Genomic DNA, 15,741 nt, shown 5'->3' with positions numbered 1-15,741 from the left:
TCAGGGAGCATGGCGTTTTCATTGACTCATCCACCACCATAGTTGCTAGCGAATATGTTGGGGCAACAGTAGACATATACGGATGAGCTTTACTGCGCAACTGAGGCACATGAGCGCACTTATTGTGGTTGTTATTGGACATGGACGGAAGCAACTCATTCATCATGAGGAGACACTTGGGACATAGCCTCCTATATCTGTGAGACTAACTTCTCGATTAAAGGGCGAGCACACCTGTATCTCTGCCGGTGCACTGCTCGGCTCATCAGAGACACACCTCGGTAGCAGACCATTATAATGACCTGGTTGTTTGCGTACATACCTAGGCAGGTATACAGAGGTTGGGTAGAAAAGATAGCCTCAACCCTCTATTTGGGCTCTCTCCTAGATGTCGTCTTGCAAGTGAGATAAAGGGGCGGTGTTCCGTGTGCTTGGATTCGACAAATCAGTCTTATCGGGACTGTACCTTTTTCATAAGGTACCTCCCCGGTATTTAGGGCACCTGTTGTTACTGTGACTTTTCTCACAGTACCTATCTGTTTACACTTCCGACTAAGTGCTACAATAGACACATAGCCAAAAATCACAAGCCTATGTACCTCTATAGCAGAGGATTGTTGCCTTACAAGGCAACGATATCTTCGTTATCTTGATCAGCTTGGTACTGGGGGTAGACCAAGTTAATCGGGGAACAGCAGAATGAAGTTAGGGGGTTTAGTATTAAAGGGGTGCTAAGTTCTTAATGCATATTCATTCAAAATATGAATTAATCCACTCTTGACAGTAATGACGCACACACTGTACGGAGTACTTAAGTACCTTACCTAAAGTTGTCCCAGGTACGGATAGCTACGATAGGTACCTACTCCGTACAACAGGAAAGATCAGCTAGGGAATACCGCCACAACGCGTCTCCCAAGAAAGCCTTCATCGTCGCATACCACATCCGTCGCGAAAGATAACGACCCTCTAAATCGCCATTCAATACGAACCGAGAATCTACTCCATCAGAACGAACATGCAGCCTCACTATAGGCATGCAGGCTATAGTCATGCCGGGCAACAAGGTCCCCAAAGACCTCTACAGCCGAGCCAGCGACGAGGTGGGATAGGTGCGCATCTTGGTGGAACTACTTGATCGTACTTGTACTGACCAGGGATTCTGTGTCAGGCCCCATGGTAATGCCTGGAGGACAACCGACCCCGAATAGAGCCGCTCTACACCCGGCGATGCCTACCGGCCCCCAAGCGCAACACGATGCCTCGGAATTGGCCCACTCCTCCCTCAATGCTGCCAAGCGGAGGAGTCGCAAACCTGCCGACAAGAATCTGCCAGAGGGCATCGAAGACTGCTTGATTGAGTCGGAGCTGGCCCAGAGGTACAAGGATCTCCGAGATCTCGAACAGCGCCTCGATGCCATCATAACGCGCAAACGCCTCGATATGGTGGATACTATTCATCGACACGGAAAGGTAAGGCGATCTACAAGATTCTCACCACGTCACCCCGAACCCCCGCTCATATCGGATCGCTAGCGCTCTAAGACACTCCGCATCTGGATCAGCAACACGGTGGAGGATCAGCCCTGGCAAGTTGGTGGCGTGAAGACGGATGCCTTCGATTTCAGTCGCAACTTGGAGGCATCTTATCGTGTCAAAATAGAGGGTCGCTTGCTCGATGACGACGACGACTCGCTGTCAGAACAAGCGTCCAGCGCTTCTGAGGAGGGCGCCGAGGGGTCTTCGGGTTCTACCAGACCCGCCCGCCCTAAGGCCCGGGGACCCAGCTTCACCCATTTTTTCCAGAGAATGGAAGTCGAATTCGATAAAAGCTATTCGCGTGCGGCGGCAAATCAGACCGTCAGTTGGGTCAAGGCAAGGTCGTCCAAATCGACGGCTTCCGTCGAGGACTTTGATGAACTCACGTTCAAGCGCAACGGTAGCGAGAACATGAACATCACCATATTCTTAACCCGCCATGAAGATCCTGAACGGTACAAGCTGAGCAATGACTTGTCGGACATTGTCGACATGCCGGATGCCAATCGCCAGGATGTGTTGACAGGCATCTGGGAATACATCAAGTTCATGGGCCTGCAGGAGGATGAGGAGAAGCGCATTTTCCGATGCGACGAGCTTTTGAAAAAGGTGTGTTCCAGGAGTTGCAAGGCAACACCCCCTTCCCCATTCCTTCAGATCACCAGATCCGACCCCTTTCTTTCCAATCCTCTGCCGTGGAACTAACGGCCATATAGATTGTGCCAAACAGCGACGTTTGTTCCATTTCTGACTTGGACCGGTTTATCAACGCACACCTCGAGGCCTTGGATCCTGTCCAGCTACCCTACACCATACGGGTCGACGAAGAATTCCATGAAGACCCACAACCGACCATCTATGACATTGAGGTCTCAGTCGATGAGCCATTGCGCGCCAAAGCTCTCCCTTTCATCATGAACCCAGCATATGCCGAGAATCTCCGAGAGATCGTGGCTCTGGACGAGCATTTAGCTTTGGTGGCCGAGGCCGTCTCTGCCTCAAAGGCCAAGCACACGTTCTTCACCTCGTTGGGTCAAGATCCTGCTATCTTTATGAAGGACTGGCTGAGTTCTCAAAAGCGAGATCTTGAAGTGATTATGGGAGAAGCACCCAGAGGCATAAGCGACGATGTGACTACTGACAATTGGCGGCGTGGTGGGCCGGAGAGTGTTTGGGCGAGTTCGAATGCACGCGAAAGCGTGAGCCTTCTTCTTGCCCGGCCCTCACGGTAAGCATCGCAGAATAAGAAGAGGCAAAAGCATTTTCTTTTTCTTTTCATTTCCCCTCCTCTTGTGTCCAAGTAGCCGCGGCTGCAATAAACTCGCGGAACGAAAGGGGGTTCTACCGGCACACCGGATTATGGGTCATTTTGTGGGCGTTGGGGGTGTCGGGAGGTCAGTAGCTTAGAGATTTGGCGCCAGTCCTGTTACCGAGGGCACCTTGTACTATGATCAACGACCACTTTGCCTGTTATTCTATTGGCGTTTTCCTCCTTGCCCCGGGGTCACTTGGACTACGGATTCGAAAGGCGTCTGTCATTGTGTATGGGAAATAGGACCGAGGACGTGTGTTCCTTCGAAGTAGATGCAAATTGCAAAGCTGGGAAAGGCATCATCGCTGGAACTACCTTTATTGCTCCGTCCTGGAATTTTGCTTTCACGAGGCGAATGCGATCCCAGATATATTGTATAGAATAGCTATTGCTTCCACAGATACCGCTTGAGTGTCTTGCTCCCGCCCGTGCGAGTCGGATCGACCCCCCCAACTTGCTTTCGGATCATGTGGAAGACAGCCTGCACACTGAACTATAGAGAAAGAAACCCTGCAGAGAGACTCAATGGACAGGAAGCTGGAGGACATAGAGAATAACTCCGATACACAATGTAGACTGCCTTACTCTGACAGGCACGCCTCAAGCAGGAGATAAGTATATATTTCACCGACCCACGTCTACTAGCTTCCTGTCACTCTTGTAGTCTGAAGGGGCATATCCATATATATATATATATATATACTGCTTAGGACGTCCGACGTAGGGAAGGCCTCAACTCAGCCAGTGTCGTTCCTCTCCCTGATCTGGCGCCTCGGTGACGAAGATCCCAGGCCATAACCGAGTGCGATTGCGACAGGACACAAAGTCGCCCCCGAGTAGGTACTTAATTGGTTACCTTATGCGAGGCATGCACCCCTTGCTTGACAAGTTTCCGTTTCCGCGTCTCAGCCGGCATGCCTCTGGGGCGGAACTGGGTTTGGCGGCATGTTCTTGATTTGTTTAATGAGGAATTCTCTCTCGTCAATGAACTGCTCGTCATCGGTCCTGTCTTCCAAAAAGTGAGACAGGAAAACCAGGAGCTTTTCTCGGTTCATAAGCAGTATCTTCTGTACAGCAATCGATTTATGAGGATTGGCAACGAACACCTTGAAGACGTGGAAGCCTTCGTACTGGACCATTTTGCGATCATCACGCAATAGGTTCATACATATCTTCAAGTGTTCGCCTCGATCCACGTAGGCCGTCATGACAGTGTAATTGGAGCGGTCCAATAAAATCTCGCCAAGGAGCTTAATCGATTGCCGCTTGGTTACGTAGCTGTTGGACTGGACGAGAATGTTGTTGTACTTGTCAAAGAAAAGATCAAAGTTGACGGAGAGATATTTCGGGACCAGCTCCTTGTGTCTCGTGAGAAGCTCCTGTGAAAAGTAGAGACAACCCGTCAGCGCGACGCATTCAGTGAGTGGGTAAAGAAGGAAGCCCCTCATCCGGGGAACCACCCACCCTAAATGTGGTGAAGGCATCAGCGGACACTTCAAATGAGCTCTTGTCGACCCAGTCAAAGAATCTCCAGAAAACTCCCGTGCCGGTCTGTCTTCGATCCCTGTCGATGCCGCTGAGCCCTTTCGCGCTCGAACCAGGCTGGTCGCCATCATCGTAGAGGATGGCTGCTGCTGCTGATTCCAACTTCAACACCTCCCGCAGGACGGATCCGGCGGGTGTTGCGCTTTCCTTGTGATCATACCCCCGGCAGAGTTCCAGAAGGACCTGCGGGCGGTTGTTTACAACATAGGATAACGCGACGGGATCACTCTTCGGCGAGGCAGTTGGCGGGCGGAAGCGAAAGACGTAAGAGAATATAACCTGGGCGTCTTTCCGTGATTCGAAGGGCAATCGCCATAGTTTCACTGCAAGGAGATAGAGCACGTCCTCCTCGATCAAGCCAGTTACCAGCTGATAGATTTGCTCGGGTGTACTATCAGTATCTACACTAGAGTTAGTCGCGCTCGCGCAGCGACGGGGCGAGTGCCCACGGACGGACGGATGTGGGGGTACGTGTGTGCGTATGTGTATATGTACGCGCGTGCTGCTGCTGCTGCTGCTGCTGCTGCTGCTGTGGTTGTTCTTGTCGCCGTTGCTGTCTAGGGAGAGGTGGAGGGGTGCGGGGTGCGGGGCCTACTACCATGTGTGCCTTGTAGGATGTGTTTCATCTGACTGAGGACCTTGGCCAACTCGTCGGCCTGCGTGTCGACGGATTTCCGTCAGTCGAAGGTGGACTACAGACCAGTAATGAGCTGGGCGAAGTGCTTGACTCAACTTTATAGGCATTACTAGAGCCATCTAATTTAGTGAGATGGTCTCTCGCCTGCTTAGGCAGGTCCACAACGACTCTTGTTCTTGCGCGGCCGAAAAGAAACGACATATCGTAGGATTAGTCTTAAGCGACTGGCGGTGCCGGCCGGCTTGGGGAATAGATGCCTGGAACCGGAGGTGCAGCCAGACGAACTAGCTGGCTGAAGATGGCTGAAGAAGACCGGAAAGCACAGAAGAAAGTCACGACAATACTGCTGAGAACGGAGCGCTTGCTGTCGACAACGAGATCGTAAAACCCGAAGGTGGTATTGTTCTGACTTGGCTCTTCTCGAGTTCTTATCTCTGGAGGTGGGATGTTTGTTTGTTGGCCTGGGGAAAGCCCAGCGAAGGAGGAAGGGGTAATTCGGTAGGTACCTTACCTTAGGTAGGCTGGTTATCCATTGGGGAGGTTGTTTCACCAATGATCATAGCACCGAAAACAGCATTATCCGTTTATACACTTATCCGTATGTTTCGATCACATCAATGCGTGCGGACCGAATGTCCCAGTTACGAATACGCTGCTATCCACAATAGTAATAAATAAAGTCGGTGGAATTCTTCACATTCGCCGTGTCTGATGCCAAATACAGGAGGAGGTAGGTAGGTTGGTAATTACTTCGTAGGTGTTATCGAAGCCCATGTGAACAGATTCGTTCAGGCCTTCCGGGAGGCCGCCTACACGTCATTGTTGGAGATGTTATGAGGGACGAGATGTGCGGAACTCACCAGATAGCAGTCCTTCAACTTGATGAACTCACGCAAGCATTTATCCTTATGTACGCCATCGTAGTCGGTGACGATGCATTTGCCATAGAGGGATGCCTCGTTTGGGTCAGAGAAATTCTGCGGGAGAACGAGACTGAGAGCCTCACCTCTCCGGAACAGTGCGATACTGCAACCGCAAACTTTTTAATAGGGCGGGAACGGGGAGTCATGATTGCTTGAACATTAATTGGAGCTTGGACGGGACAGTAGTAATGCCACAGACTCTTTTAATACGATGTATCCGTATAACTTTTAAGCTCGAATGAAGATGGAGAGAGAGAGAGAGAGAGAGAGAGCTTTGATATGGGTTCCGATGAAGTGTTTCCTCATCAACCTACGGTATGGAGCAAAGTAATTATCTGTAGATACGGTAGGTACCTTACCTACGTACCTAACGTAGGTAAGGTACGTATCGTTTTTGTGATATGCATGTACGTACTCTTAGTCAATTACCGGGATTATTCGAGAGGCTGGGGTGTGGCAACACGCGACACGCGACGGGATCTGAAGAACTCGACTCGCCCTATCGCAAACCTTCGTTGTTGACATCCTCCCCAACCCCATCAGCATGCTCTCTGACCGGGAAGGGACCTTGGTCTCCACGAGTTCCCTAAGACAGATTGCCTCGTCCTTCTCGCTCTATCATGCCTAACTAACGTCGTTCACGCCATAAGCTGATTCACTGAGTTCATGTAAAACGTCAAATGTCAAATGTGTCGCCCACCAGCCACCAGAGCTACGACGATTCACAACACCAGCCATTTAGCATGCTGCAAGCACAGCCTTCGTTCACATGCCATCGCTGCCCTCTTACCCTGCGCTGGCCCCCCAAGACGCAATTTCGAGTTCGACGTCGTATGCAGCCTCTGAATCCTACTACAGCAACGAAGGTATACCGCCCATCTTGGAACATGTCGATGTCGCCTACTCATACTTACGCATGTCGCAGACATTCGGATCTTGCACGATGTCGTGGATAGAGCGCAGGAGATCCTCTTCGAGCTTCCAGAGGGAGAGCGCCTGGCCACAAATGCGCTCTTCAGAGCCTATGACGAAGTGTTGCCTTTACATGGCGTCGACCCCGAACAGGACCAACACATCTCCCGACTCGTTTTCCGCATCGGCGGCGAGCGAGGCGATGGATCTCTTTTTGAGAAGTTCAAGTCTGTTTTATCAAGGATGGGAATTGAGGTAGAAATTGACTTCGACTCCGATAATCCAACCTCGTCCCCGGGAGCGCACTCGGACAAATCCACCACGACTTCTGTCTTTCTTCATACCCATTCCGTGCAAAACCAGCTGGCCGAAACGGGACGCCTGTCAGCTTCGCCCTTGCTCTTCCGAGCAACCGCTCCGCCTCGTTCATCTGGTCTCTTACAGACGAAGGAAAGCCCAGTGCTCGATCCAAGATCGGGCGACGGCACAAAAGCCAGCAATATCGCGGAACCAAGCATAGGGCTTCGGAACTTGGACATTAACCATGTGCCTGGCCGCATCACGAGTCTTCATGCCTCTCAAGCCATCGAAGCGTCGACTGCGATGCAGCATTCGCTTCATAATCCGCGAGACAACTTTCCAGATGTGGTTGAGCAATCTGAGGTCGCCGACTCTTTCGGGAACACTGAGGGGGCGGATGTCCATCGCGATCCGGGATTAGACGATATTCCCCGGAGTGAGGCTCAAGAAATGTTGGTCGATCCACATGACACAATGGACTCCCAACGACTGGGCCGGCGAGCATCGAGAGCCTGGAACCTGTTTCAGCTCACCAAAGCCATTTCCCACTGGGCCATATGCACGGAAGAAAAGATGGAGCGAACTGCAGTAGCCAGGCGGCACATATTGCGTATCCGCCACTTTGGGCCTTGGGCTCAATTGACCGCTGAGGCGAAGCTCTCTAGCCGACGTATCTCGGTGTCGCGGATCGAGAATGCGTGGGCGAGTCTTGCTCGCAATACATGCAGACAAGAGCAGGATGCGCTGAAGCTAGCTGCCCGGAATTTGTTTAGGCGTGTTGCACGGGAGTGGACAGTCGCTTCCTCTTCTGATGCTACGTTTTCTCCCCTCTCGAGCTTAAGGGTGCTCAAAATGCACCAGTGGCAAGCCTGCTTGTCTGAGACCGAGGTCTTGGACTATCGCGCGAGGCGAACGTGGGAGATTTTCTTATTCTCCAAGGTAACCTTGTCGTGGAGGCGCAGTGTTGCAGTGCAATCGCGAGACGCCGCATTCTTCGCCAGAAACTTACTCTTCTGGAGATCCCTGAATCTCTGGGACCTTGCCGTGCGATCTCAGCGCTTTCTGCATTTATTGCAGCGCAGGGAGGTGCACGCTTGGCTTGGAGAATGGCATCAGTTGCTACACCCGCCCGGGACTCGTCCACAAGAGCCTCAACACGAACAACACAGGCTCCCCTTGCGACCATTGTTGCCAGATGATTCAACCATAGTCACTTCATGTTTTGACCAGAACATGACTGCCATGGTTCTACGACGCTGGCAACAGAAAGCCCGTTCCTTACAGGCCAGTGGCGAGTATTACAGAGACATCCGAGCTCAAAATGTCATGGCTAAAACGCTGTCGACATGGAGTTCTGAAATTGAACGTGAAGACGAGGTATCCAGGTGGGCTATCCGTGCTGAGCGGTTTTTTGGATTGACCAAAACTCTACAACACTGGCAGTGGTCGCTGCCGCGATGGGACTCAGTTACTCGGAGAGCTTATGTTAAGTGTCGTTGGAGGCAAAAAGCGTTGATTACAAGGCGACAGTTGTTTTTTTGGAGAACTTCGACACGGGATTTGGACAGTATTGCTCAATCGACACGTCGCCTTGAGGTTGGACGGGACACCCGCCGAGCGACAAAGACCCTTGACGCTTGGAAGGAGGTATGCCAAGAGTTGGTGTCAAAGGAATGGCCTTTGCATCTTTACGCCATTTGGCTAGATGAGTGGATTGTCGCTTTAGAGGGATCTGGCCTGATGGAGCAAGAATCCCGCATGGCCTGGAACCGATTCTTGACATCAAGGGTTTGGAGCAAGTGGCATTCTATGTCTGTGCAACTCCACTCTCACCATTATATTGTTGAGGAGGTCGCAGGCAAGAATGCCAGAAAATCTACGCATCGGGTTTTGCAGCACTGGAAGAATGGCGGCTCCTCATTCCCAGGCGACTCTCGTCTTTCGACATTGGTGGGCTCCTCCATAGGGCCCTCTCGCGCCAGTCGCAATTACGACACATCACTCTGGTCAAGGTCGCGGTCCGGCCAGACGGCAGCGTCGTCTCTATTAGGAGTATCAAGGCGAACATTGGTCAAGGAATCAGACGAGGACCAGGACACTGACGCGGCCATATCGGAAGGCGACGAAATGGGCGGTCTCATTGATACCCCTTCTCGCTGGACGGGGCTTGGCTCGTCCCTGGCGAAGCTGCCTTCAACGACCCCTTTGGCGCCGCTTTCGACTCCTTTTGAGCGAGAGCTGCGAAACCGCTACAACCCCAATGCACGCCGGTCACTCGGGGTGCATCCAGGGCGGTTTTCGGTCAGAGCCACCCCACGATTGTCCGCCACTGAGGCTCGTCGCATTGCTGAGGAACGGAGGCGCGGAAGCCGAATTGGTGGCATTGCGACAACTCCTTGATAAGAGGTAATTATCTAGGTAATTGAAAGGGTGATCGGTTGTCCTGGATATTGGCAGGGGTCTTAACAGTTGGAGATATGGTCCCATGTTTGCACGTCGCGTATACCCATAGCGCTGTTGATAGGCTCTGTACCGCACAGGAAGTCTCGTGGTTATGCATTGTGCTCATGCCGGCGTTAGAGGAGAATTGATCTTTTTGGGCCTACTTGAGATCAAATACACTTGGGGAGCTCGGGACTCGATCTCGATCTTGTGTCGTGATCATCATCCAGCTGCTGCTCCGTCTCCTAATATTATACCAGCAAAGCTCAGGCCACTGCTTAATCAAATGCGTGCCCAATGGAACTGACACGACATGGAGGCTCAAGGTATGCTTATGTAACCAGAATACGGTATACAGTGAGTGAGCAAAAGTTTCGGGATAACCTAAAGTAGAATGCTTTGAAGCTTTTGGGGAACACTTTTCTATCCGAGCAAAACCATATTATCTTATAAAAGTAACGAATCACTGGATCTTTAAAATACACCGAAATTATTGCTTATCCACTATACGTAGTAGCGTTGGCGGATTAGTGGGTTATGCTTGGTAGTACGGTTAATACTAGAATATAAAATAAGGGAGTGTATAAATAGTAGGTATATTTAGATATCTAGTAGGTAAAAAATACAAATACAGAGGCAGTTCTTTTATATAGAAAGGGAGTGTACAAATAGCAGGCATATTTAGATATCTAGCAGGTAAAATATTAGATTAATTAGAATAGAGTTATTCTACTAGAGTAATAGGGTTATAACTATTAGAATATAGATAAAGTATAGAAGATATATATATATATATATATATTTATCTAAGTAAAGCTCGTAGTACTGCAGGGGAATATCTGACTAGTAGGAAAAACTAGGGGAAATATGTATACATATATAGGATTAAGGTACTCCACACGTCTGATATACTATGGTTTATCACACCTCGAAAAGTGGCTGTGGGCATCTGACAGTTGACGTCGATCTGAATCGTGTCTCGACCCTACCTACGTACAGCCTTCAACGCGACAGCATGACGAATTCCTCTAGTTCCGAGTCAACAAAGAGCTACACAACCACCCTGAGTTAGCTCACATCGTGTATCTACACGTGTTCTATCCCAAGTCCAGCATCAAATTACCCGCTCGACCACGTCTTACAGTACGGCGGCCAATGTATTTAGAATGAAGGCCGTCCTCCCAGGAAGGCCATCGTCGGAGCTTCAAGCTCTTGCGACCGGTATCTGGGAGACGAAAGCCTATAACGTGGGTAGCACTGACACTACTGAAAAATCGTAGGGGAAATAGCTCACTCTCTTCAGGTCTATGCGACTGGCAACGCATTCGCTGTGCTTACCGAACCCGACGTGCTTATCCAGACTGTATACGAAGACCATGACAGCGTCTTGGTCGCTGTCGCGTTCGACGAATCTTCAGGAAAGATAGCCACGAGCACGAGGTCCGTCGTGAGAGTCTATGAGCCTTTCAGGAGCGACGACTATTCTCGGAAAGTTGGTTTCCTGAAAATGCATCAGACCGAGGAAGATGGGAGCTAACCATGGCTTCGGCGCAGTGGACTCTTCAATCATCATTCCCGATACCGACACCCGGTACCCCATGCCTATCGTGGGGGGCATCTGGGGAACTTCTCGTGGCAACAACTTCACTGCACCTATACACGACATCGGGGGAGCCGACACACTTCTGGGAGAAGCCACTACCGAATGCGGCGAGAATAGCCTCTTTCTCCCCGGATTCCGAGTATATCGCCCTTGTGGGGGCTTACGATTCTATCGTCAAGGTGTGGCATAGGCTGACCTACGGGACGGAAGGCGTTCTTTTCGACCTGGCTTGTCTCCCGCATCCCGACGTTGTGACCAGAATCCAATGGCGCAAGGACCATGATACTTCCTCCAGGATCAATAACGCTCTATATACTATCTGTGCTGATCTCACCCTTCACATCTGGGGGGCGTCTGACCCGTCCGATCCGCAGCACTTGCACATCTGCGGCAAAGTAGACCTGTCGTGGGCCGCACGAGATCATAGTCTGTACGGGAGTCCATGCATCTTCTTTCTCGATGCCAGTGAAGTTGCGACAGCCATCGAAAACAGCACGAAATCGGGTGTCTGCCAGGAAAAGCAACGTAAGACCGCCCTCGATCGCCTTATCGCGGCCGCAAATCAGAAATCAGAGCTCTGTTTCATTTTGGGTGGAGGCGACTCGCTCTCGGTTCTCGCTCTGGAGAACGTGGGATCCGCGTCGCGAGACCTGGGGGTTACGAGCGTTGCCCACATTGAATCGAGTAGTTTAATGGCTCGATCTGAGGCAGAGTCATTAGACACTCCATCACACGTGGAAATACAGGCCTACGGTACGCCGTCTTCTGGCCAACTCCGCATCCTTCTTCACGAATTCACGCACGGCCGCATTCGGATATTCGAGGCCGAGCTCGTGGATATTATAGCGTCCCACGTCGAGAAGCCGCTTCTGAACCTCCGGAGTGTCTGGTCTGGGCATTCCGCACCAATTCAAAAGGTCGTCCGCAATTTCAGTGGGCGAGCAGTGGTTTCGAGGACGGCAGGTGGCGATAGTATCGTCTGGCGGCACTCGGGCCAGAGAGATTCGCCCGAGCTCCTACGGCAGAGCAGCATTCCCAACCAGGGTCACATCCACCGTATTTGTGTTTTACGTAAAGGTCGCTTCGTCGTCTTCCTGAAAAATGATACAATCTCTCTGTGGGATTGTCGTGAGCAGAATGCGGTACTTCTCAGCTGTCAGAAGTATAGCATTGCTGGGAAGGCACTCTGTCTTCTTACTTTACCACGACCCGTACCTGAGGATTACCAGACGGCATATATAGCCACCGTCACCTCCGAACAAGAGGGTCTCGTCTGGGAGATCTACCTACCGAAATATACGCGTCACGGGAGTAGGCATGACGGCCGGAGGTCGTATGCCAATGGGCGTGGCCATGTGTTCATCCGGGAGTTCTGCAATTTTCAATGGACCGACGCCGAGGGCCTCGCGTACGTCCTACCCGTGGATCCTGCCGGGTCTGTACCCGTCGTGTCGGGCTTCCTCGATGTGTTTGCTAAAGACATCGCTATATCATACACCGAGACTGGCCGGGTTCACTTCTGGACTGCGCGTGTCAATCTGACTGAGCGGCGCGTGGAATGGCTCTCGACCTGCTCCACGGAGACCGGTCTTGAGAAGCCGGCTCTTGTCAGCGGGAGCACACTGAAAAAGGCAGCCTTGGTCGATTCCTCGCGATCCCAACTCTTCATTTGGGATATTGGCGGCGCCCGGCTGGAGTACACCGAGGATTATCAAACACAACATGCAATCCGAGATCTGGACTGGACATCCACGCCCGACGGCCAGTCCATTTTAGCTGTCGGCTTTCAGCACCGGGTCGTACTATTATGCCAGATGCGCTTCGACTACCTTAACAAGGGCCCAGCCTGGGCTCCTATTCGCGAAATCAATATTCGAGATCTAACACCGCATCCAATTGGAGATTCCGTCTGGCTTGGAGATGGACATCTCGTTGTTGGTGCAGGTAACCAGTTATTCGTTCACGGAAGGGGCTTTGACCTATCCGATGCCAGAATCAGCAGCTTGCAGCTACCGTACAGGAAGCATAAAGTCTGGGACCTGTTCGAAGCCGTTCAGCGATGCAACGGACCACTGCCGGTGTTCCACCCCCAGTTCCTTAGTCAGTGCATCCTCGCTGGCAAAACAGCCATTGTGCACGAAGTCTTGATAGCATTGCACAAGGCATTGAAGTACTTGCTCCCCGGGGAGGAACTTGATGACTACTTGGGACTGGATCTTGACGACTTTTATACGGAGAATGTAGGTGCACCAAGGCGACGTTATTCCACGAGATGCTAACTTCCAACACCAAGGCCGCTTCCAAAGTCCCATTCGAATCGCATCCCAACCGCTTTCATGGTCACCCTTCGGCGGAAAGTGACGACAACGAGTCCTTCGATGCTGACATGGCCGCAACCATCAACGAGCGTCTTACAAAAATAGGATTGTCGCACCTTTCTGGCCATCAGCAGATCCAACTCGCTGATATCATCGAGTGTGCCGGCTTGGTCGAGGAGCATCGTCGATCGCTGGATGAGAACGGTGCTCGCTTCATGCTCTTCTTTCGCCAGCATGCTCTCCGCAAGGGTCGTACCAATGAAATACAGATGACATGGCGCGAGATTACATGGGCCTACCACTCGACTAGCCAGGATATCCTACTTGACTTTGTGACACGCCAGTATCACGGATCAATCCGGTGGGAACATGCCCGAGAGAGCGGGATGTTTATGTGGCTCACCGACCACCACAAAGTGGTAAGGACTTACACGCAGGCGCCCCGTCTCGCAGAGGCATATACCTAATGGCTGGCAGATAATGGAATTCGAACGCATTGCGCGAAACGAGTATACGAAAAGCGATGACAAGGACCCTATTAAATGCAGCCTATACTATCTGGCCTTGAAAAAGAAAACGGTTCTACAAGGGCTCTGGCGGATGGCGAGTTGGCACCGTGAGCAAGCTGCTACACTAAGGCTTCTTTCAAATAACTTCGATGACCCCAGGTGGCGCACAGCAGCCCTCAAGAATGCCTATGCCTTACTTAGTAAACGGCGATTTGGTACGCAGAGCTCACTAAAACAAACCGCCCTGGAGAGCGCATCAATCACTGACTTCTGGCTAACCACGGATGTAGAATACGCCGCAGCATTCTTCCTCCTAGCTGACAGGTTAGAAGACGCCGTTAATGTCTGTTTAAAGCAGTTGAAGGATCTACAACTCGCCATTGCGGTCGCTCGCGTGTATGAAGGTGATGACGGCAAAGTCTTTCGCAGGCTTCTGGAGGAAGAAGTGTTGGGTGTCGCCGCCCGGGAAGGAAACCGATGGCTTGCATCCTGGGCATTTTGGATGCTGAACCGCAAGGACATGGCGGTGCGAGCCTTAATTGTGAGCACTTTCGTTCCCCCTTCACGATCTCGCCCCTGTCACCCCCCTGTGGTCTCGGCGCACAGACAATCAACTGACAGGGAGACTTTAGACCCCGGTTTACACTCTGCTGGAGACCCCCTTAATTCCTGACATGAAGTCGAAGCTTTTCCTGACAGACGATCCCGCGCTGGTCGTGCTGTACTCGCAATTGCGACGGAAGACTTTGCAGACTCTCCGGGGCGCCTCGAAAGTGACGCCGCGGGCCGAATGGGAATTCGTCCTCCATAGTGCGAAGCTTTACGGTCGGATGGGCTGTGATCTTCTTGGTCTCGATCTTGGTATGTCTCTACCTTAGCCTCCCGTATCCTTGGGTGGATGATACATGATACTCATGACGCTCAGTTCGTAATTGGGAGTTCCCCCAGCCAACGATTGGGGCTTCCGGCTTCGGCCGTGAGCTGAATCCAATCAAGCTACTGAGGCGGCGGAGTTCACTCGTTGTGGACGATCGTCCGGCGTCGAAATTGCATACCGATATCCGATCTGCCAAGCCAGCTGAGGCACACCCGCCCCCAACCATATTCCAGGAACCGGATGCAAACTCACTTCTTGACAACTTTGGTTTTTGATGCCGTACTGTTACAGTCCCATGGAAGGTGTTTCGGGGGTCATGTTGTTCCTCCTCGCCCAAGATAGGCTTAAGGAACAACCATCGGAACGTAACGAGGCGGAAGCATACGCCATACCGGGAGCTCGATTTGTGTCGAAGAAGAGGAATGGAGGATCATGGGGCGGTTACTGTCAAGGTTGTCCGGCATATGGCGAGCGGGAGATTCCTACGCATAATCATTTTGGGTATGGACGACAAGGAACCACCAGCAGAAAGAGGACATGCCTGGGCGAATTTTCGAGATTCTAATAGTTGTCCAATATTCGCTGGCGAGCGTTTCCCGCAAATCTCCATTAGGTGCTTTAATGCTCTCGTAACCCCCATGCCTCCATGTCATGGGCCGCTTTGGGGTAATAGGATCCTCGCACATTCTTGAATCCCCTGAAATTGCGGTTTCTTCACCATAGTGAAGACCAAGTAGTAGGGAGTTGTGGCTGGACAAAAAGTCGCTTGCCTTATTCTCTTTAGCGATAACATGATATACTTCGTAAGAGCATGATACTGAGTA

At 51.5% G+C, this 15,741-nt stretch overlaps 5 protein-coding genes across 5 annotated transcripts; 3 read left to right on the top strand and 2 right to left on the bottom strand.

Moving 5' to 3' along the window:
• The first annotated feature begins 877 nt into the window (after window positions 1-877).
• Window positions 878-2,983, top strand: SODALDRAFT_37335 (hypothetical protein). Its single transcript, XM_028614659.1, has 4 exons — window positions 878-1,112; window positions 1,172-1,473; window positions 1,537-2,148; window positions 2,256-2,983. The coding sequence occupies exons 1-4, from the start codon at window positions 1,019-1,021 to the stop codon at window positions 2,769-2,771; spliced, it is 1,524 nt and encodes a 507-aa protein (XP_028471166.1). The 5' UTR covers window positions 878-1,018; the 3' UTR covers window positions 2,772-2,983.
• A 773-nt stretch (window positions 2,984-3,756) lies between these two features.
• SODALDRAFT_269546 (conidiophore development protein hymA) lies at window positions 3,757-5,234 on the bottom strand (the record flags this gene model as incomplete). Its single annotated transcript, XM_028607667.1, has 4 exons — window positions 3,757-4,230; window positions 4,316-4,797; window positions 4,995-5,052; window positions 5,130-5,234. The coding sequence occupies 4 exons, from the start codon at window positions 5,232-5,234 to the stop codon at window positions 3,757-3,759; spliced, it is 1,119 nt and encodes a 372-aa protein (XP_028471165.1).
• A 435-nt stretch (window positions 5,235-5,669) lies between these two features.
• SODALDRAFT_327551 (hypothetical protein) lies at window positions 5,670-6,256 on the bottom strand. Its single transcript, XM_028610463.1, has 3 exons — window positions 6,040-6,256; window positions 5,894-5,989; window positions 5,670-5,842 (listed from the first exon to the last, which is right to left on the bottom strand). The coding sequence occupies exons 1-3, from the start codon at window positions 6,100-6,102 to the stop codon at window positions 5,822-5,824; spliced, it is 180 nt and encodes a 59-aa protein (XP_028471164.1). The 5' UTR covers window positions 6,103-6,256; the 3' UTR covers window positions 5,670-5,821.
• A 219-nt stretch (window positions 6,257-6,475) lies between these two features.
• Window positions 6,476-9,924, top strand: SODALDRAFT_327550 (hypothetical protein). Its single transcript, XM_028610462.1, has 2 exons — window positions 6,476-6,822; window positions 6,882-9,924. Exons 1-2 carry the CDS (start codon window positions 6,726-6,728, stop codon window positions 9,566-9,568), a joined length of 2,784 nt encoding a protein of 927 aa, XP_028471163.1. The 5' UTR covers window positions 6,476-6,725; the 3' UTR covers window positions 9,569-9,924.
• A 632-nt stretch (window positions 9,925-10,556) lies between these two features.
• SODALDRAFT_327549 (regulator of V-ATPase in vacuolar membrane protein) lies at window positions 10,557-15,616 on the top strand. The gene is made up of 8 exons (XM_028610461.1): window positions 10,557-10,857; window positions 10,914-11,102; window positions 11,165-13,453; window positions 13,507-13,950; window positions 14,009-14,255; window positions 14,331-14,581; window positions 14,673-14,901; window positions 14,966-15,616. Exons 1-8 carry the CDS (start codon window positions 10,777-10,779, stop codon window positions 15,190-15,192), a joined length of 3,957 nt encoding a protein of 1,318 aa, XP_028471162.1. The 5' UTR covers window positions 10,557-10,776; the 3' UTR covers window positions 15,193-15,616.
• Window positions 15,617-15,741: the final 125 nt, after the last annotated feature.

The sequence above is a fragment of the Sodiomyces alkalinus genome (assembly GCF_003711515.1).
Source record: "Sodiomyces alkalinus F11 unplaced genomic scaffold SODALscaffold_1, whole genome shotgun sequence".
Taxonomy (NCBI): Eukaryota; Fungi; Ascomycota; class Sordariomycetes; order Glomerellales; family Plectosphaerellaceae; genus Sodiomyces; species Sodiomyces alkalinus.
Note: the sequence above shows the minus strand (reverse complement) of the source record. Positions and strands in the feature narration are given on the sequence as shown.